The sequence below is a fragment of the Amphiura filiformis genome, chromosome 15, assembly GCF_039555335.1.
Source record: "Amphiura filiformis chromosome 15, Afil_fr2py, whole genome shotgun sequence".
Classification (NCBI taxonomy): domain Eukaryota; kingdom Metazoa; phylum Echinodermata; class Ophiuroidea; order Amphilepidida; family Amphiuridae; genus Amphiura; species Amphiura filiformis.
The window spans coordinates 10,377,294-10,400,836 of record NC_092642.1 but is presented as its reverse complement, the minus strand read 5'-3'; the positions used below and the strand labels follow the sequence as shown (position 1 = coordinate 10,400,836).

Genomic DNA, 23,543 nt, shown 5'->3' with positions numbered 1-23,543 from the left:
CCTTCAATCTATTTAATTTCATCAACCAAATTATTTCCCCCATTTCTTGGTTCAGGAGGAGATGGTTTAGCGGACCGCGTGTGCATGCGTGATGAGGTGCGTGGAGCTGTTTGGTTAGAACCAAACTATATAGGATGTGGAGATGTACTGTTGAAACCAGCGATCTGTCCGGAAGATAGGCAACTGGTAAACTCATCCTTGCTGACGTGGCTTCCAACACACGCATCTGACCAACCTGTATATTCTAACGAAATATGTGGCATGGGAACTCAAAATCGTAAGCTAAAGATCAATTCATTAACTCAAGAAAAGGAGAATGAAGAAGATGACAATTAGTGGAGTACCGATAGTTTATGTAATCCAATGTCCCGATAACCAGTTAACAGAATGACTTCAACAAGGCCCATTCAGTGATTTTCTCATCCGGACGATCGTAAAAAACATCAAAATGCAGATTTTGGTACCTTTGTCATTGTCATAGATGTGCTAACATAGCCTGCTAGTGGTTCAGCCGAAAGCGGTGTATTTAAGGGGGTACTACACCCCTGCCAAATTTTGTGCCCATTTTTACATTTTTCTCAAAAATTATAGCGCATTGGGGACAAGTAAGATATGTATATTATAGGGGCAAGGACTAGGCCTACTGCACTGGAAATTTTATTTCAGCACAGACAGCAGTTGTGGAGTTACAGTCAAAAATGAGGGAAAACCAATATTTGATCAATATATCAATAACTACTTGCTTTGAGTTGCTGAATATTCAGTACAGTAGTTGTAGTCCTTGCCCCTTTAATATACATATCATACTTGTCACCAATGTGCTATATAATTTTTGAGAAAAATGCAAAAATAGGCACAACATTGGACAGGGGTGTAGTATCACCTTAAGGCAAAATAAGCCATTTTACATGAATCTGTAATGTCTATACTGACAGTATATAAATTAGCTACATGTATTTGAATGGGGCTTCAACTTTGTCAATACAGCTGTTTTCTTTGTTTTTTGCCAGTTTTGTCATTTTAAAAATACCAAATGACAATGTGGATGTTATCCTTCACTTTTAAGCAATTTATAAACAATTTTGATTTTTTTACACTTGTGCTGGGATCACTGAATGGGTCTTTAACAGCGAGAACATTAATGCTAAAATGGATCAAAATAGGGTTAATTTTGATCTAAAACAGACAGGAGCAACCTGTCCCCTGGTCGTACGTACGCCACGCACTGATGACGATGATTATGGTTATCATGTTTTTTTCCTTGAATCTAATCAACCAATTTAATTTCATCAACCAAATTATTCCCCATATTTCTTGGTTCAGGAGGAGATGGTTTAGCGGACCGCGTGTGCATGCGTGATGAGGTGCGTGGAGCTGTTTGGTTAGAACCCAACTACATAGGATGTGGAGACCAGGATGACATTGATCTTACTGATCTAGCCAAAGTAGGTACATGGTTCTCAAATTCAATAAAACAATAGTGCTCACAAGCAATATTGGTGATGGTTGTGGTTTTGAATATCCATCAAGCTTAAACTATGAATAAGCCGATGATAGAGGGCACGACCTTAAGAATGATGGAAATTAAGGGTTAAATATTAAGGTTAATGACGGAAATTTAAGGGGTAAATAGCCTATTAAGGTTACGTTCACCTTTCATGCTGTTACACTGCAAGTCATTGGAGGTTGAAGGTTGTTCAAAAACAATAGTGCTCACAAACAATATTGGTGATGGTTGTGGTTTTTTTATTTTTTTATTCACCTGTACTTGGGCCTGGTGGAAGGGAAAAAAGAACATACAGACATGGTCCACAAGACCCCATCTTAATTACGGTAACCAAGATAGATGCAAAGATACAATCAGATTATGACAATGAGATTTAAATAATACTGCCCCACCACGACAACAGGGCCCAACCAATACCTCTGTTAAAAAATTATTTAAAAAAAAAGGAGCAAATGCTACGCTACCAAGAGTGATGAAAAAGGCAAGCAGAAAAAGAAGTGGTAGCCCAGCAAAAGCATGAAAACACAAAGGCAACTGTTGGGTCCCCCTGCCATGGGTGGGCAGAATCAGCACCATACAACATGCATAATAAGATCAAGCAACTCATGTTGGTTACGAGTGCATCAAAAAATTAGACCAGGGAATTTCTACACAAAACACAAATCCCACCCCCCCAGACACCCCACACACAAACATGCAGGACAAGTGACAAAACAAAACACTGAAAACTTTCCCATATCACAGTGCAAATAACATGGTCCACCATGGCAAGAAAAAAGAAAAAGAAAATTGAAAAAAGGGGTAAAAATATATAAAACACACCATGATAAATGAAAATTGCATCCCATTAAAAACCAAGATCAAAGGAAAATTTCTTAAAATGGTTACCCAGTTTTCCCTTGCTTTCCACAATTTTATATTCTGTGCCAAATTTAACTTTCACCATGTTCTTGTAAGCTTGAAAACTAGGGTTGACATCTTGAAATTTGCATCTATGAATATAATATTTCAAACATAAAACAAGAAAGTTGATGGCATTTTTGTGCTCAGATTCTTCAACATCCAAACCAAACATTTTCTGAAAATTTGAGAATCCAAAACACTCACCGGTTTTACTTTCAATCAAGGCACTCAAGCTATCCCACAAACAAGTAATGTTTTCACATTCACAAAACAAATCTACCAGGGTCTCATCAATTTTTTACAAAAACAACAAAATGGAGAATCAGTTCTACCAATCTTATGAAGAAATTTATTGGTACAAACAGCTCTATGAAAAACTTTAAAGTAAAATGCTCTCATCTGAGTTTCAGTACTGCAAGTAAAGTTGTTATCATGAATTTTATTCCATTCAATATCGTCTTCAAGATTCAAGGCATCAATCCAAAATAGTTCGGTGTTTACAGGACTGTACTTTGCTTTCAAAATATTGTAAGAATACTTGGTAATTTTGCTATTTTCAAACAAAGTAGCAACTATGTTATCAAAAATATTCACCTGAACCGTTTTGGGACTGTAGAACCAATCAATTAAAATACCATTCATAGAGTTGTATTTTCTTCTGTCCTTAATAGAGATATCAAATTCCATAACAAGATCTTCAAATGTTTTCACTAAGTTATGACCTCTATTAAGGTTATACTAAACTTTGCAATGATCGATCCAGAATGAGACTGCATGTAGCCCCCTTTAAAATTATCTATTTCTGGAAATAAATATCGTAGAGAGAAAACGCAAACTACGTCTAAAAGCTGAAAGTGTAAGGGTTATTATTATGCTTGAATTTTCCACTTGGCTCAAAAAAGAAATGTACTTTTCAAACATTTCAATTTTTTTTTTCAATATCCGGAGCATCAAGATTTTTGGGAACACGGCCATAATTTCTCAGTGGAAGTGGCGATTTTGTTGGGAACTACGACGCACATTACAAACAAGTCAATAAAAGAATGTGCATATTCATTCTTGATATTGCTTGTCTCGATTTGTTTTAGTAAGCTTACATGTTTGCCGAATTTGAAGTAAAATGGCCTCCACTTGTATGTCGTTTTGTAACCAGTAATAACAATTCCGTGCACGATTTCATAGACAAAATTCTGACCTACATTATTTCTATAAACCCTCTTCTATATGCAGGTGCTATTTAAATTTTTATTTCGATAGCAGAAAATTGAGATATTTGCTATTTTTCCGACTCGCTGCTGTCAAATTGTCTAGTTTCGCGATAAAAAGATACAGCGAAATCAATTTTTTTAGAACCATTTCACCTCGTTTCGGCTTGTGCTTTGAAGTACAAACTTCAAAATTGATATAGTGATTCTATATTTCAAGCTGCGTCATACTGTGTTTTTCTTACCTCTGATTGTCGCTGCTCAAGGCCAAAATTCGAAATTTTTGGACAAAAGTGACACTCTCATTTTTTTAAACACGCTGTTTACGTATACGACGGGCTCTATTTGCCCGATAAAGTGGTGTTGCCGAGTTTGGATTTTAAAATATTTAGGTATTTTCTAGCTTAAAATCTAGCGCCAATGAACCTGGTGCATGGGAGGGGAAAATGTTGGGGGGGGGGGGTAGTTAGGGCGCGAAAAAAAATGTGCACATTTTCATGCTTGCTGCGCTTGCAACAGGTAGATATTTAGAAATCCATTTAAGGTATGGGTATGAAAATTGGGGATCCCAAAAAATTGGCATATAGGCCTAGGCCTATGCAAAGGGGGTGGGGCATTTTCGGCAGGCCAAGGGGGAGGGGCCACAAAAATTTGGCAGTCCAGGGGGGGGCGGACAAGTGATTTTGGCTGGCCGAGACGGGAGGCAAGCGATTTTTATCGAGTCTCTTGGAAATTTTGGCTTATAATTAGTTGGCTAATACCGGTACTGATTGCACAGCCTTTTGATTTCGAGAACGCAATTTTTTGGCAAGCCGGGGCCGGGGGAGGGAATAAATTTTGGCATGTCGAAAGGGAGGAAGAATGACTTTAGGCCTACCTAGCACACATTAAAGGGGCATTTCGTGATCCACAACCTCATACAACCCCAGAGGCCTATACGTCCTTTCTCACAAGTTAAGATTTTTATACCACTCATCCTGCTCTGGCCACATGTTTAGGAATTTTCACGCAGATCAATTCGTTAAGCAATGGAAAATATTGCCAAATTTGAATTTCGTTTTAAAAGCCTAGGCCTACTCCCCATTAAAAAACACACTAATTTTGGGGGATTAAAAAAAGTTCTGTAAAATGAAACAAAAGGCTGCCTCAATCTTAATTATTCATTTCTGAAAATAGCGGGAGCTCAGTTAGTCCCTGTACTCAGGAGCTTGACAAGGAGCTCAATTATATAATATCAATATTAAACCATAGGAGCAGCTCAATAAATGCCATTGGTAAAATTATTAGGCCTACGATATTTTATTTGACTGTGATCCGTTTTAATAGGCTATATACACTGTATATACCTTTAAAATTTCTAAAATTGGTGGAATTGAACAAGCTCTAAATTTCTCATACGTCCAGCATAACCAAGGGCAACTGGGGTGGGTGGAAAGCCCCTAGCTATGGCCATACCCGTAGTGGCGGAACCAGAATTTTTTCGCGGGGCATGGGGGAAGTGAATTTGAGACGGGGGCACTTGGAAATCATTGCACTAAATTGCCGCAAAAAGTGGAAAATTACATAATTGTGGGGATTTTGCCTAAAAACTGGGTGGGAAAGAAAAAATATTGGGGAAATACTGCCCCCCCTAGCGGCGCCACTGCATATCCATCCATGATGCTAGAATGACGGAAGTTCTGGCGCTGAAATTCAATTTCAATATCACGAGTTTTTATCAGGATTTTACCAAGGGAAGGCGATAGGTGTAGGATTTTGCTGATATACCAGGCAACCCGAGAAAGGAACTGAGGTGTGGCTAAATAAGGGAGTGTTCATTATAAATATTTGCCATTATCATACTTTCGACGCCGAGAGCATAATTATTTGAAGCGTAGGCCTACATCGTGTCAGTCACATGGTCACATATTTTCTGTTGAAAGAGAAACGCACATGTCTCTGATTAGCTCGGGGATTCAGCTACTGCGCGCTGCGTGCTGGCCTGTTGTTGTCCCGGGTTGTTGTCGAGTGGAAATGGAAAATTTATGAATGAACTTCCGCAACTTTGCAACATCATCACGCAGCGGCGTAGCTGGGATTTTTTCCAGGAGGGGCAAGACTGTAGGCCCTATGGGGCGGGGCCCAAATCCACCAAATTTCCCACTGGGGCAAGGGGGGGCCCAAATAGACAATTTTGCCAGGCTTATTGATAATAATCGTATATGGTAGGCCTATTGAGCTGTATTGCATATCGTTTGGATTCCCCATCTCTCTGCCCCTCCTCTCACCCTCTCTTTTTTTCCTCTTCCCCCCCTCTTTCCCTCTTTTTTTCCTTGCACTAGGGGCGGGGGCCCAAATAGGCAATTTTGCAATTGCCCCCCCCGGCAGCTACGCTACTGTCATCACGGTAGACATACGCGGTAGCCTACAACTACAAGAAAGGTTTACAGACAAATATAGGTCTAGTAGGCCTATCACAATGTTATATTTTTATATTTTCTGGTGGACTCGCGGAGAATATCATGTCATGGAGGTCCCGGCGCGGGGTTGGGGGGGGGGGGTCTCAAGGCATTTTGGTATGCCTACCCATGCTTGATTCCGGGAGGTTTTTTAGCAGGCCCGACCATTTTTTTTATAAAAACACCTCGGGCGGGTCTCTTCAACACATTTGTACCTCGGGGATCAAAGTCACCCACATTTGGCCTAATTTGACGCTTTTTTATTGGGCACTTTTGCCAAAATGCGCCCAAAAGTTGGTCTTCGCTGTAAACCCACCCATCATAGTCGTTGAAAAGGTAGGCCTACCCTGAAACTGTGGCACATCCACGAACCCGAGGGAGAGACCTCCGCGGGTAAAAACACACCTCTAGCGGGACCAGATTTATAATTTAAAATAGGCCTACATTTTGGAAGCCAGTCATCACGACAAAACGGGCCATGGTAGTGTTAATGGTATTAACACTTTGATTTTAGGCTTAAATGATGAGTGTAGGCCTATAAATTGCAAATTTGCACACACCCCTGGGGAACCTTCTCAAGTTGGTTTGGGTAAGGATGTGAGGCTGTGACTCCGAAAAACTACGGTACGATTTTAAACCAAATTTGAATAAAACAGACCCAAAATTGTATCAACTTTTGGACTGAAAGTTTTCGCAAATTTGTACTTTTCGAGAAAATCATTGAAAAATACCCTTCTTAAACCTAATTTTCAAGACACCGAGGGTCAATAAAATCATGGCTAAAAATACAACAGAGTCTAAACTAAATGGCTGAAAATGCACCCCAAATCTGCCGCACATCACGACACCGTATTTCACCTTATAGATTTTGAAAATTGTCGCAATAAAATAGGCCCGAACTTATCCCAAATTATCCCCGAAAAAATATTTTTTGCAGGTGAGGTTGGAGTCTTATTATTTTTATTCTCAGAGAGGATAGGGGTTGATATTTTTAGCAGGGTACAGTTTGTCTTGTTTTTGTTTTGTTTTTTGACGTTGAAGTTCCAGATTCTTTTTTCATATATTATTATTCATTTATTATTTATACCCTGTACGTGGGGAAAAAGACACACGACAGCTACAGAGAAGCCACGAAAAAACTCCTGTGAAGTGCATGAAAATGACCCGAAAATGTGCCAACCGAAACACCCGAACAGGAAGATAAAATAAAAAAACAAAACCAAAAACCCAGGAAATTTCCCGAAATAAGTTCCAAATTCTTTGTCCCCCACTAAAATATATTATGAACACTCCCTTATGAAGTCTGCCCTCTTCCGGCTATTCTGGTAGTAGGCGTTGACAATTACCTTACGCGATTACCATATTTTTGAAGCATGTTTGAACCCGATTTGTTCTCTATTCACATTTTTAACGTTGCAAGTAACATTTCAAGACCTCTATTTGTGACAGGTATTTAATTATCTTGGTAGAGATGTGCCTAAAGTTGAAATTCAATATTTCGGATCGCAAAGATCGAGAGATATAAAGTTGCTGAATATCAGTTTAACACCATGGATCATATGAACGATTATGATAGCTAAGCAAAATGGCTGGGATACAGGTTGTATAAATACTACATGAATATTCATGAACTATACAGATTCCATTCTTCTCTAATAATAAATATGTCAATCACTCTCCTAGACGACAGTTGCTTGGCGCTTGTAAACAAATCGAATAATAGTGCTTGACAAGAGCTAAAAAAATAGGCTAAAAACACATTTTCACACATTTTTTCCGGATTTTTTTATTTCACATGATAAGTAGACATATTTTCTTACGTATAAGGTAATAATATATTTTTTCTGGAGGTAAAGCCCTTCAACACTTTGTTTAACCTTAAGGTCATTCAGAGTGCAAATACCATGTTCAAACCAATCCTGATAAAAAAAGAACTTCTTAGTTTTAAGACGCACCTTTCGGTTCCACCAAATGGAATTCTGAAGATGATAGTCACAGTACCCTAGGTTCTCTTTCACCTTATCTCTGAACAAATACCAAACCCTGAGGGATTTAGCTAACTGTGAATTTTTTAGCAAAGCAAGAACACAGTTTGGCGCATCAGCTTTCCATAAAACTGTAGTATCATTATGAAATACCTTAAGAACCTGTGTCTCTAAAAGTTTCCAAAAGCTATCATAATTGGGGTCTAATAAGTGTTTTGACCAGACTAATTTCTGAGCTTGTGAAAAAGCCTCAACGTCAATCATACGCAACCCTCCATCACTGTAGTCATTGAATAAATAATTTCTTTTAACCCTGTCATTCCCACCATTCCAAATAAATTTAAAAAACAAAGTGTTCAATCTCTTAAAAAATGTCTTAGGAATTGTAATACACAGAACCGAAAATAAGTATAAAAGCTGTGGCAGCAAAATGCTCTTTATCACAGTAATTTTACCAATTAAAGACAAACTTCTTGAACGCCAACAATTCAAAATTTGCTGAATTTGAGTCAATTTAGGAATAAAATTTAACTCATACAAAGCATTCACATGTAATGAAAAATTAACGCCAAGTGTTTTAAAGGTATTCTCTTTCCATACAAGACCCTCATTGCTGAGGGGCTTAAATTCACTACCCTTCAACCTACCAATATGAATAGCCTCAGATTTAGACATATTTATCTTGCATCCAGATAACCCAGCAAAAGTCCTAAGAGAATCAAACAAATTTCTAAATGACTCAAAATCCCCATGCAAAAAACAAGTTGTGTCATCAGCCAAAAGACTCAATTTTTTCTCAACATCACCAATCTTAGGATGGTTGTGGTTTTGAATATCCATCAAGCTTAAACTATAAATAAGCCGATGATAGAGGGCACGACCTTAAGAATGATGGAAATTAAGGGGTAAATATTAAGGTTAATGACGGAAATTTAAGGGGTAAATAGCCTATTAAAGTTACGTTCACCTTTCATGCTGTTACACTGCAAGTCATTGGCTTCTACTACCCCTCAAACCTTAACCCCAATCCTAACGCTAACCCTAATTATATCTCTAACCCCATAACCCTAACTCGAATCCTAACTCTAGAACCCTAACGGCTGACTTAATTAGAATTAGTAGTGTCTTGAAACTAACCTTAATGTAACAACATGAAAGCATCGAAGAGGCAGAAGGTCTCCCCCCGAGAAGGGTATACTTGCTGGGCGCTACAGAACGACAAATATCATGCCTCAGGGTAGTCATTTAATTTACACATTATAACAGTGAGTGTATTTTAAAGGGATATAATAACCGTTGCTCTTTAACCACTCATATCATTCATCTTCTCTTAGATGGAGGTAACTTTAAGTAATGTTGAAAATGTTACTAAAGCTCTAATGGAAATGATCCAGGAAATGGATACCTTGACTCCTGATGACCTGGAGAATATCGCTAAAATTTTGCAGAACATAGTGGATGTTAAAGCAAGCTCAGTTGAGGTAAATATGATAATAATCGAATATTGAATCTGGTATTATACTACAACATTTATACAAGACTTTTTTTAAATCACGGCAGTTTACTTTTGTGTATTAGATACAAAATGACCCAATCAAGTCACGGTCATCTTTGTGATTCTGAGATTTATTTACTAGCATTACTCATTGGAATTTAATTAGATTACAATCGGAGGCAAGAGCGGTTACATTTCAAAATGTGTGATTAAATTATGTGGGGAATTGTTTGTAACTGGCAACGTGAATTCAGGACTAGTAAACAAAGTGGTAACTGCATATTGTCAAACAAATAAAGATAAACTTTCTATCTACGACATTTAATTCAGGTAACAATGTCAGTGATTGAAGTCATCAGCAATCTGGTAAGGCTAACTCAGGCAAGGGATGAAGAAGATGAGCGCAGCGAATCTGAGAATGTCCATTTCATTGACATCCTTAGAGCGATTGACGACCAAGTTGAAACAAGTACAGCTAATGGTCAGACCTTTAACACTACCGCACCAAATATTGCTTTATTAACTACCGCCGTGAATCCTGGCCAACAGACACCAACTGGACTTAGTTTGGTTGTGTTTAGCAATGAGGACGAGGATAATGAGTTTCGTGAGGAAGACATTAAAATTTACCGTAGCAGAGAAGAGATTCCACAGGAGCAGGATAGGACGTCGATATCACTGCCAAGCACACTATTTAATGCATCTGGATATCATGGTAAACATGTTTTAGCATAGCATAATAATATAATGTTCTTATTTTCATTTTAAACATGAATACATTGACTCAAGATAATTCTCTTTAATCTCCACCAAAATAACGAGGATTCTAAGGTGATATTACAAATCATTCAGTAACAACTCTTCTATTCGTAAAAATACCTTCCCGTTCGTAAAAAAGACCAAAAACCCTTCCGTGCATATCATTAGCAAAATAATATTTTGTTCCGCTTAACGGGTACTACACCCCTGCCCAATTTTGTGCCTATTTTTGCATTTTCTCAAAATTATAGCGCATTGATGACAAGTAAGATATGTATATTATAGGGGCAAGGACTACAGTTACTGCACTGGAAATTTTATTTCAGCACAGACAATAGTTGTGGAGTTACAGTCAAAAATGAGGGAAAACCCGTATTTGATCAATAAATCAATAACTACTTGCCTTGAGTTGCTGAATTTTCAGTGTAGTAGTTGTAGTCCTTGCCCCTATAATATACATATCTTACTTTTCACCAATGCATTATATTTTTTGAGAAAGATGCAAAAATATGCACAAAATTGGCCAGGGGTGTAGTACCCCCTTAAGAATGTCACATTAAATTCGGTATTTTAAAATGTTTACATTGTTTGTCGAAAATACAAATCTCCGGGACAAATCTTAACTAACAAAAATTTAAAACTTCCAACAGAAATTGAAGGCAAATAAATAAATATTTACATACAAATCGTCTTTTTTAGACACAATTGGAGTGAGCTTTGTGGTTCATAACAGTGACCTTTTGTTTCCAACCAACTCTACAAATCAAACCGTCATTAGTGATGTAATATCCGCCATTGTTGTCGGTGTTGGTAATGTTCAGAATCTATCAGAACCGGTTATTATTGAATTTACGGTAAGTATATTTGATGCACGATATAATGAAAGCTTTGTCCGATAGTTGTACCTCGTTTCCCAATCTAGAATTGACAATTTGGTGCTTTAGTTACCAGTATTTTTTGAAATTTTCTTTCAAACTGTTGAAAGGCATCACCTCCACGTCCACACATGATATCGATGTTCACGCCATCAACGGCAGGAAAGTGCCAATTGAAGGTTTATGTTTCCCTCACTGACAAAAGTTTATTGTCTCTATAGAGGACTTTAATGTTTTTGTCCGATAATTTGCCTATTGCCTGTTGATTTGAGGTAGTCTTGACAGGGTATTCTTTTAGGACAATTTTTAATCTATATACCTTTAATGCTTATTCCCAACACGTTTAAATCTTGTCATTAGAGAGCTTGCGAAATGACGTTACGTTAACTTTAACTTTAACTTCTAGAGGATTATAGAGGATTATGTATTCAAAACCAAGATGGGTTTGAATACATAATCCTCTATAATCCTCTAGAAGTTAAAGTTAAAGTTAACGTAACGTCATTTCGCAAGCTCTCTATTGGCATAAATTCAACTGCTCTGTAAACTGATAAAATCTGACGATTTCCTTTTGCTCCTGACAGGTATCTGAAACTGACCGTGAGGTCCAGTGCGTTTTCTGGGACTTTGACATTCTAAATTGGTCGACTAGTGGTTGTGAATCTACAAGCTATATTAATAACCGAGTGACATGCCACTGCAACCATTTGACGAACTTTGCAGTTCTTGTGGTAAATATGAATTTGTTAGTAGGGCGCGCGTGTGTGTGTTTTAGTCGTTTAACCCTACCGCCCTTTCTGCTTTTTGGAGAAGTAAGGAACGAAGGAAGGAAGAAAGAACACGAAAAGAAAAGTTGTTTTCTTCAGTTCGGTTTTGATCCACGGAGCCGTCGGGTGTGGAGGACAAGACCGGCGAGCCAATAATGTTTACGCTGCCCGGTCAGCGTTTTTGTGTATATATGTGTGCTTGATAATGTTGTGATTGCCGGAGCATTCTTTGAAACAATTTAGGATTTGCAATAGGCGTATAAGATTACCAACATTAGATGTATGGAGGCAAGCAATTTTGGAACGCAATTCAAGAATGCTACCTCCCTCTTAAATGTGTTGATTATGTTCATCCAACAGGACGTAACATACAGGCATACCGGAACTGAATCCAATGTAATTCTTGACACTGTGACCATGATTGGGTGTTTAGTATCAATTGTTGCTTTATTGATTACGCTGTTTATATTCATTGGTTTCAGGTAAGCTATTCAGTCTAAACGCAGGACAACCGTTCTTTTGTTCTGCTTAGTCGCGCTAAAAGTCGATCGATACATGTTAAAATCAGCACAATTCCGAGATACACCTTTTGCTATGAAATTTATTTTCTCGGTCAAATATAAAGCAAAACTTTTTTTTCTTCAGTAATGTCAAATAAAAACATAGTGCTTGGATGAACATTTTTTTTAAATCCTGGTGTTAAAATTAAGCATCAAATTGTGTCTTTTAGTGTGATATTTTTGATTTTTATAGGCCTTTAGTTCGCCCGTGAGCTTTTTGCAGAATTCATTTTTAGCGTCTCAAACTAATATAGTTTGCTAAAGAAAGATATTTCCCACCTCTGTAAAGCACATCGTGTGGGTCTATATATTATAGTTTTGTCAGAATTTCCGTTTTGATTCCATAATTTTTGAATAACAGCTGAAAAATTTTCAAATGCACGCGTGAAATACTAGCATTGTGGATCGATATCTCTGGGTGCCCGGCCTGGATACAGTTTTGCCAGAACTTCAATATCGCAAAGAAATTACCTAGTGTTTCGGTATAGTGCCTTTTGTTTGTGTTTGTTTGAAATTGCTTAAACCCACCGAAAGTCATAATGAAGCAGCCAAAACAATACAAGGTTAAACACGGAAGTTTATAACAACCTATTATAATGACCTAAAGGAAAAATCATTTATGGTAACAATGAGCCTTGCATTGTAAGTCATGGTTCAAATGTGTTGAGTACCCACCCCACCCCCATAGGCCTACATAATATTACATACTGGTACCTTATAATATTTATATAGCACGGCAATAGCTATACATTTAGAAAGTAGGTCCTATAGCGCTAAATTATGACAAATAGGCCTACACAAACCCGAACGCAAGTCTGAAGGGTGTAATGAAAATGCCAACCCGCGATGGGGGGGGTCATTCAAAATTCACCTGGAGATAGGAGGGACAGAAAATTAAAATCCCCTCTAATAACACGCGAATTTTTCTAGGTTTGGACAGTGGATTTTCCCATGGACCTCATCCTAGGTAAATAAATAAACAAAGAAACAAACAAACAGACAAAATGGTTTTCATAATCATGGAATCCATAGCCCCTATAAATTGAAATTGCAGGCTATCACGGGAGCAAATTTCCAAAATCCACCTCATTTACCAGAATTGGGGATTTGGGCTACCAAATCGCTGGTCAGGCAATCCTGGTTTTCAATGGAAAAGGGACCTGGGTTGACAACAATTGAAATATCGATTATTTGTGCTGGTTGCTCTCGAGGAGCGTGTTTATAGTGGTGTACGGTATTTATACGGTATTCTTATACGCATACGGGATTAGAATGGAATGTGACTTATCCGTTATCTCGGCTGTTTATAGTGGCAATCAATAGAGCTCAATAGCGCTATTCTGAATCCGAGGTGGTTAAACTCAGCGTGCTCGAGGTCACCGCAATGCAATGTGGGAGACACAAATATGGTGCCAGTTTCAAATAGTTTGCAGTGGAAACGATACCGGCCTATTTTTTTAACATAATTGCAACAGTACCGTACAATTTTGTAGGTGATGTGTTATTACATTGACAAATTTGAGCTCGGAGAGTTATATGACCCTGCTCCACTTCCTTGAATAACGGTATCGTTAATCCTTGTCTGTTTATAGTGGCCGTATACGGAATGAATATACTGCAATATCCATCGATATCGAAGGATATCAGTTCCGTATAATATGTGCGGCAAATAGCGCTATTGGTCTGTTTATAGTGGCGACCAATACCGTATAAGATGTACTTATACGCTAAATACCGGATAATCTGGCTCACTATAAACACGCTCCAGGTAAAGTACTAAGTTTGACATTTTCGGAGCATGGAGGGTAAAAGGGTAAAATAAAAACGGAAATTCTGACAAAACTATAATAAATAGACCCACACGATGTGCTTTACAGAGGTGGGAAATATCTTTCTTTAGCAAACTATATTAGTTTGAGACGCTAAAAAATGAATTCTGCAAAAAGCTCACGGGCGAACTAAAGGCCTATAAAAATCAAAAATATCACACTAAAAGACACAATTTGATGCTTAATTTTAACACCAGGATTTAAAAAAATGTTCATCCAAGCACTATGTTTTTATTTGACATTACTGAAGAAAAAAAAAATTTTGCTTTATATTTGACCGAGAAAATAAATTTCATAGCAAAAAGGTGTATGTCGGAATTGTGCTGATTTTAACATGTATCGATCGACTTTTAGTGCGACTAAGCAGAACAAAAGAACGGTTGTCCTGCGTTTAGACTGTATTGTCATTTGTAATTTCACCTTGCTCGTTTAGAATACAAGACTGCGTATAATATTTTCTACCTGTTGCTGTCACCCAGTAAAGCACAACATTACGTTTGGGTTTTGGAAAGAACCTTCTGTTAAATCATGCATGACTCAATTACAAATCTCTACAACCCTTTCTTCTTGTCTATTGATATTTTGAATAGTGTTTATCTTTCCCTAATAGATAGCACCCTGATCGATTCTTCCTGCATATCAATATGCTTCATTTACATTACATTACAGAGATCGGACACTAATCCCTACCATAACAAACCATGTAAAGGTGATATAACAGGTCTATATTACAGGATTAGATTAGTAAACTATGATCTATTTGCAAGTATTATAATATATTGATTGAGCAGGAAAGATGTGATACTATTTTTTTGTATAGTACAGTTGCCGTCGTGCGATATTTTTTTTCCTAGTCAACATTTGCATCACATAATACATTTACATGATATAGGCCTATGAGGCTGGATTGAGCTGTGTTCAGTTTTATACGGCGGATTTATTGCCATAATTATTACCTCTTACTTAAGGGATCTAAAATGAGCGTTTATTGCGTTTCGACAGTATTTTTTGTGGGATATGAGAGCACCTCAGACTTATCGAATTGCATTCTGAATACGAAGCATGTCTTTCTGATATCAAATAATTTTCATTTTTGAAAATCACAATATAATACAAATTTTATGACAAATTATAAAAATTTGATATTTTTCAAATTTTTGATATATAACTGTCCTCGAAGTAAATTATATAAATGTAATGATATATTCTTAAAGTGTATGTAGCAGGGAGGAAAAGCCGACGGTCAATTGAAAATTTAGACCTTTCATATTGAAGATATAGATTTTTTTCCCCAAAAAGACCTAATTTGTTTTGGTGTTTTGGGAAAAAAAATCCATATCTTCAATACGAAAGGTCAAAATTTTCAATTGATCGTCGGCATTTCAACCCACCTACATACACGTTAAGTTAAGTTTACTTCGAGTACTGTTAAATATCAAAAATATCAATTTTTAATGATTTGCCATAAAATGTGTATTAAGTTGCGAATTTCAAAAACCAAAATTATTTGATATCAGAATGACATTCTTCGTATTCAGAATGCAATTCGATATGTCTGATGTGCTCTAATGTCCCAAAATAAATACTGTCCAAACGTTCATACCCCAGCCCTTAACAAAAGAAAAACAAATTTATTCCAATTAAAATTCTACCAGGGTTCGAACCCACAACCTTTTGATTAACAGTCGAGATCGAATACCACTACGCTGTGAGTGCTTCTGCCAGAAATGCGTTTGTTCATCATACTTATTGATTACGGAATAAATCGCAAACACACGATATAAAAATATTACTTGTCTATTACTAATAAATACGTATATGTGATGCGATCAAGCCAAATCAGTCGGAACTCGGAAATATTGATTTTGAGATATATCCAAACAAAGGAAATGTTTCCTTATGTTTCCTATTGTTTTGGAAACTCTTTAATTGCTCATATCTTTGGAACTGGTTGTTCAATTTCAATGGGATTTTCAGCAAAATCCCGCTTTATAAATACTTTTTACAATCCTATAGGAAACTGAAAATTTATTATTGCCGAGTTCCGACTGATTTTGCTTGATCGCATCACATTATAATCTCCAATCTATGCGGTTCCTATGCAAATGTTGATTAGTAAATTAATATAGGCTGCCGGCGGCGTCAGGTATCATTACGTTTGGGTTTTGGAAAGAACCTTCCTATTAAATCATGCATGACTCAATCCCGGGGACTCAATTACAAATCTCTACATCCCTTTCTTCTTGTCTATTGATATTTTGAATAGTGTTTATCTTTCCCTAATAGATAGCGCCCTGATCGATTCTTCCTGCATATCAATATGCTTCATTTACATTACATTACAGAGATCGGACACGAATCCCTACCATAACAAACCATGTATCAGTCCCAGAAGAACGCCAAATATGGATTAAAAGACCTTTGACCTTGGATGTACAACAGCATGTTATGATCTAATGGGAAACTGTGCACATCAACAAACACCATTTCTATCAAACAGGCAACGGCCGATATAATTTGAAACCACATAAATTACTAGAGTTGGTTCTTCTCTTGGATTTGGACCAAGCTTTAGAATATCGACTGTTGCGTTTTGAAATAAAACAAACCAAAAATTTATCACCCATTGTAAAAGATATGGCACATGTACCGAATACATGTACATACATTGGCTGACTTTGTGGATTTCCTGGCCCAGCCATGCTAACCACATAAAGGAGATTATACGATTAACCTAGTGCAGCTATTGTCATAGCAGGGTATTATTATGTAATACTCCTGATCCATATTTGGCACTCTCTTGGACTGATGTATAGACTCTACATGCAAATACAGGTGATATAACAGGTCTATATTACAGGATTAGATTAGTAAACTATGATCTATTTGCAAGTATTATATTGATTGAGCAGGAAAGATTTGATACTATTTTTTGTATAGTAGTCTAGTTGCCGGCGTGCGTTATTTCTTTCTGCAACCATAATGGGCCGCAATGCGATAACACATAGTACATACATGTAATTAATAGGCCTATGAGGCTAGATATAACACGAGTTTATTACCATTATTATTTCCTCTTACTTAATAAAATAAAAAGAAATCGATAGAATTAAAATTCTATAACGGTTTACCTGGGGTTCGAACCCACAACCTTTGTATCCATAGTCTAATGCCTACACGACTGTGCTATGATTCGTTGTGCCAGAAAGGTGTTTGTTTATGATACTTATTGATTACGGAATAAACTGCATACACACAATATACTATTACTAGTATAATAAATACGAATATAATCCTAACCCTAACCCTAATCCCTAACCCTAACCCTTACCCTAACCCTAACCCGTAACCCTAACCCTAAACCCTAAACCCTAACCCTAACCCTAACCCTAACCCTAACCCTAACCCTAACCCCTAACCCTTCCCCCAACCCCTAACCCTAACCCTAAGACCCTAACCCTGACAGGACATGATAGGACCAAATTTGATGTGGTGCCTAAACATCAAACGTTTTTAAGGGGTACTACACCCCTGGCCAATTTTGTGCCTATTTTTGCATTTTTCTCAAAAATTATAGCACATTGGCGACAAGTAAGATATGCATATTATAGGGGCAAGGACTGCAACTACTGTACTGAAAATTCAGCAACTCAAAGCAAGTAGTTATTGATTTATTGATCAAATATTGGTTTTCCCTCATTTTTGACTGTAACTCCACAACTGTTGTCTGTGCTGAAATAAAATTTCCAGTGCAGTAGTTGTAGTTGCCCCTATAATATACATATCTTACTTGTCCCCAATGCGGTATAATTTTTGAGAAAAATGCAAAAATAGGCAAAAAATTGGGCAGGGGTGTAGTACCCCCTTAAAACGTTTTAAACGGCGGCTTGTATTTTCGGCTTTGTTGTTGGTAATCCCATTAAATGTTTGGTCAGGAATCGTTTTAAAACGTTTTTTATATGAAAACACCACTATTGTTTAAGTGTTGCATGGTCTGGAGGCCACATATAAATGATACGTAGTAAAACATATGTTGCAATTAGTATAAACTTGAGAGAAACAAAATAGATTGCCTGGTTTAAAGTGTTTTACTCCTTTCAATCGTTGTCATTACCAGGCAACTGCGATTTGATTCAAAAGGGAAAAGACGAGTCCCACCACAAATCTTGATTCAGCTGTGTGTGGCTTTATTGCTTCTCTACCTCGTGTTCTACGTTGGTATTGACCGCGTATCCAATCGACATGGGTGTATAATCGTAGCAGCTTTACTGCAATACTTGATACTGGTGTCTCTTATGTGGATGGCCGTGGAAGCCTTCAGTTTGTACTTGAACGTGGTCAACTGTAGTAGACAACCCTATCCTGCTGACTTTATACTGAAGGCATCTTTTGTGGCGTGGGGTACGTAATCTATTAATATTTGAAAAGCCCAAGATATAGATGAGTTGACTTCTGACGTCAATGCCTGGCAGTATGCGCACACATCATCACAATTTCCATTGTTTTTTGCCTGGCACTATGCGCGCGCATCATATTTTTTTCAGGGCTCGTGTTTTTAAAACTCCCGCCACAGCACAATAAGGCAATTGAACAGTGTATTGGTTGCATGGGGTTCACTCAAGCATATCAATATACCAGTCCCTTGCCTTTGTTGATACACATTGAGGTCAACTCATCTATACATATAAAGCTAAGCGTCACACCCTGGCGCCACATTGTCAAATGGTACTAAATTGTAATATCAAATGTACCTTTTGCTCAATATCTTGATTTCAATGGCAACAAATTGCTTTCAATGGCTGTTCAGAAGAAAGAATCATATTCGAAAGTATCCACAGCATGAAATATTGGAGCGATTGCCGGATAGGGTGCAACTCTATTCGGTAATTGTATATACCTAATTTTCCTTACAAGTGCTTGTTTATCAGTAACGTGACATACTCACTTTAAATACTGACGTTTTATAGCGTAAATGTATATACAATACCATATGATGGAAAGTAGAGGTGGCTACGTCGGCATGAAAAGTTATATTAGTAAGGTTCCAAGTAGAGTTTCTTCCACTAATTCGGTGACATGCCGCAAAATAAGGCCAAATATAATGGGGAAAGAAGAATTACGCATCGCACACTAGCACAATTAAACATGAATTTACAAATGGGAACATTACATGCATAGGCAGATATACCAGAGTATATCGCTGGATACAGATGTTTTTGCTGACTAGGGATTTTGGTGTGTTTAAAGGTCAGGTCTATAGCAAAAACAAGTTTATCTCTATTTGAAGAGAATAATTCTTACATTACAAGTTGACACTTGTTGCAATTTTTTTGTGCGTATTTCTCCTGAAAAAGGAGAAATTGTGTGGGTAAAGTTCAGCCTCGTACGTGTTCTTCCCCCGTTTGAAGCGTACGTGTTCTCCCCCGTTTGACTGATGACGTAGGTAAATGAAGCGGACACTTTATCGTGCTCTCATCATACAAGCACAATCACTTTGACAAGTTTGACATTAGCAACAATGAGTTGTACTATCACTTACCATAACAATGCTGCATAACAATACGCACGCTATTGTTCTCTTTCGGGAACAAAGCCCACACAGTAATTATTACTATGCGTTTGCTTTGTAATATTTCATCCAACTGAAACTAGAGCATTGCAATATACAGGGAAATCATACATGAGTTTGTGGACTAACACGGTTTATATGCTAGTCTCAGATAAAATTCTAAGCTCAAATTACGTATTTATTTTGTAGGCCTAATATTTCTCATGATATTGATATACATATGAATTGTAATATCACAATTGTCTAATATATAAAAAAGAAGCGGCTGATTTTATCCATATGTTTAAAAACCATGAAATTTGTAATACTTAATTTGGATTTTTTTCTGTGAACAGCAACAGTATACGTTCTGTCCATTGAGAGCGTTTATAGTCCCTTTTCTCACAGCGGGCACATCTCATTTCATGACGTCACCGGTTTTCTAGGCCAAATCTGTCTCGTTCGAAGGAACTCACCGCTTAAGTTGGTTTTTGCGTAATATCAATTTTAAACGTCTTATTTTCTCAAAAAAGGAGTCATTTTCATTGTCCTCATAATATTAGCCTGCCAATGATATGATGTTGTTTTCACTATAGACCTGCCCTTTAAGGATTATGTCCGACACAGCATTATATTTCAAGGCATATGGACTTATTTTGCGGCATGTCAGCGAATCAGTGGAAGATAATCTACTTGGAACCTTACTAATACCATAATTATGATTACTATATTCACAAATCTGCTAGATACTTCCGCATAACTTAAATCATTCAATGATTTTGACGAGCAAAATTTGAAAAATTGTTTAATTAGTTCTGTTTTACTTATTATTGAATAGGTCTGCCATTGCTTGTAACTGTAATATCACTTGTCGCAGGAATGTCTCATTATGAGCACCTCAAGTAGTAAGTACTTCTAAAATATCACACTATGAACATGATGAAGTTTAACTTAACTTACTATTTTTACTTGAATAAAACAAAGTACTATATTCCAGTCGAATTAATTGCATACCATTAAACTGGAGTTATAGTCGCCAAAGTATTATATTTTGTTTATTTAAATATTATCTTATATGTAATATGTAAGTTGGAGAGAGTACGGTGAAATTATCAAGGTGCATGTTGGGATGCTGAAGTAAATGTGCGAACATTTCTGTATTTTGTCAATACCTTTATTTTTCATAGTTGCGAAATAATATATTCAGGGTGAAAGCCCAATTTTTCATAATAATTGCGTAATAATATGTGACGTGTCATGTCAAAAAGAGACACTTTTGGACAGGTTATCAATTTTGAGGTTTTCAAATATCTTAAATATAAAGATATTTTGCTCCACAACGCCGTTTTCTCCAATGAAATCGGACATTCCTAAGCGAAGATATTGAGTTTGTAAGTTATGGTATTATAAAATTGGAAATTGAGATACCGGCCTTTGAAAATATTATTGACAATGTTGAGAGTAGGAATTACCTTGACATTATGTCTCAAAAAATACAAAATGCCAGTTATATTCCGGTCTGAAACTATCATCAGACAATATTTTAAACATTAATAACATCGCCAAAATCACCCCATGTAGATTTGTGGCTATTTCTCCATTTACGATCCTGCCCAAAAGTGTCTCTTTTTGACATGACACGTCACATATATTCAGGATGAAAGCCAGGTTGCTGATGCAAACCGGATTACCGGAGAAACACTTCGGAAATTGAGTTTAAGCCAAATTGCACATAAAGGCACCAGCTTCTGAGAGGCTGGGCTCAAACCGGGGACCTCAGTGTTTGATAGCAAATCCAGAACCGATGAGTAACCCCCCATAAAAGCAAGATGTAAAAGTTATCACGAGACCTATTTGTATTATATAATTTGATGTGTACAGCCTGTCTCAAAAAAAATTGTGCAAGTGAAAAGCGCCCTCTGTGGCAATTAGAAAATACCGTTGTGACATAATGCTTACATCGACGTCAAGGGCATAGGCTTAGCTCTCAAATGCCGTTTAGTCTGTTCAATATGCTTGTTTTAATCTCGAGATATGCTTACTTAACAACGAAAGGGTAGCATCAAGTTTATCAAGAGAAATCAAAAGAATGCATCAATTACACAACAATACAAAATTGTTTTTAATGTTTTATCATGATAAAGGTATAATGATTCTCTTTTTCCTCTTACGACAAATTAAACGATAAATAAATATTTCACATTCTGCTGTAAAATTAAATACATAAAATGTTTTAACATGGTGAAATCACTGACATTTAATTTTATTAAAATAAAATTAAATGTCAGTGATTTCACCATGTTCTTTTTGTCATTCAAGACATGTTACAAGACAAACAAATATTACACACTTATGGGTTAATAACAAGTTCATGAAATTTGACAAATTAATGAAATTAGACAAAATAATGCACGCGCACTGGTGTTGATGCGTCCAATGCACGAGCCACGAAGGGGGGAGTGCATTAGACGCATCAACATAAGCTATCATTGGATTTACATGTACAGCCCTATTCCCTATAGTAAAAGTGGCACACTTGTGATTTTACCCTTTCGTTCTTAACTAAACATATCTCGAGATCAAAAGAGCAAATTGAACAGAACAAACGGTATTTGAGAGCTAAGACTGTGCCCTTGACGTTGATGTAAGCATCATGTCACAACGGTATTTTCTAGTCGCCAAAGTGGGCGCTTTTCACTTGCACAATTTTTTTTTGAGACAGGCTGTATATGAAGTTGTATATAATATTACCATGTGTGGTGAATTTCATTCCGGAATCGAGATTGTTAAAACATTTCTCTACCTACTTTGTACTAACATGTTTTTTTGTCATATTTCAGTTGTTTCGTGGACATGGGACATCCACTGTACTACGGAGTTGCGCTCCCTATCGGTATTATTCTCCTAGTCAACTTAGTTCTGTTTAGCAAGGTCATGTATCGTCTCTGGAAGAAAAGAAATGAAGCAACAAATACAATACCGCTTAAAGTTCTGCTGAAAGCTTTTGCTATGTCTATCTTCATGAGCCTAACATGGTTGTTTGGTTTCCTTGCTGTAGAAGATACAAAGTTCGCATTTTCACTCATTTTTTGCCTGCTCAACTCATTTCAAGGGTTAGCTTTGTTTATTCTCTTCTGTGCTCTCCAAGAGGATGTTAAAACAATTTTCGGTACATATGTACGTAAACTACTTTGTACTATGTCTGCACAACAGCCAAAGTCATATGGACCCAGTACCACTGTGCCAATGTCATAAAAGAAAGACGAAAGAAAGACATAAGACCGTGGGGGTGGGTGGGGGTGCCGGGTGTTAGGTGGGAGGTGTACATCATAAATTTTGGTGAGTATGCTCCACCGCAATTTTGAGGTGGTGGGTGTTTGGGAGCTGGCGTATCGGTAAAATGGGGTGAGACCTTATCTTAACGTGGGTTGGGAGAATATAAGTATGATCATTCAAAATGGCCACCAAAATAGCATATTTTCATTAAAACAGCTGAAAGCAACTTGTAAAACACTTATTATCATTGATAAATGGCTTTTGGAGCTCTAAACAATACATTTGGCTTACAATTAGGTTGTATGCATGTTTCAAATTCATAATGGCCGCCAAATAGCAGATTTTCATGAAAATCGATCAAAACGGCCCTTTTTGAAGCAGAGCCCCCCGGCGATG

At 37.1% G+C, this 23,543-nt stretch overlaps 1 protein-coding gene across 1 annotated transcript in view; it reads left to right on the top strand.

Moving 5' to 3' along the window:
* LOC140170705 (uncharacterized) overlaps positions 1-23,131 on the top strand; it is a 51,775-nt gene extending 28,644 nt beyond the window's left edge. The window contains exons 28-37 of the mRNA XM_072193943.1: positions 56-277; positions 1,324-1,445; positions 9,373-9,519; positions 9,864-10,248; positions 10,992-11,146; positions 11,752-11,898; positions 12,295-12,416; positions 18,441-18,724; positions 20,710-20,776; positions 22,712-23,131. Of these exons, the coding sequence (XP_072050044.1) occupies positions 56-277; positions 1,324-1,445; positions 9,373-9,519; positions 9,864-10,248; positions 10,992-11,146; positions 11,752-11,898; positions 12,295-12,416; positions 18,441-18,724; positions 20,710-20,776; positions 22,712-23,126 (2,066 nt within the window). The 3' untranslated portion in view covers positions 23,127-23,131. The remainder of the gene's footprint in view (positions 1-55; positions 278-1,323; positions 1,446-9,372; positions 9,520-9,863; positions 10,249-10,991; positions 11,147-11,751; positions 11,899-12,294; positions 12,417-18,440; positions 18,725-20,709; positions 20,777-22,711) is intronic.
* Positions 23,132-23,543: the final 412 nt, after the last annotated feature.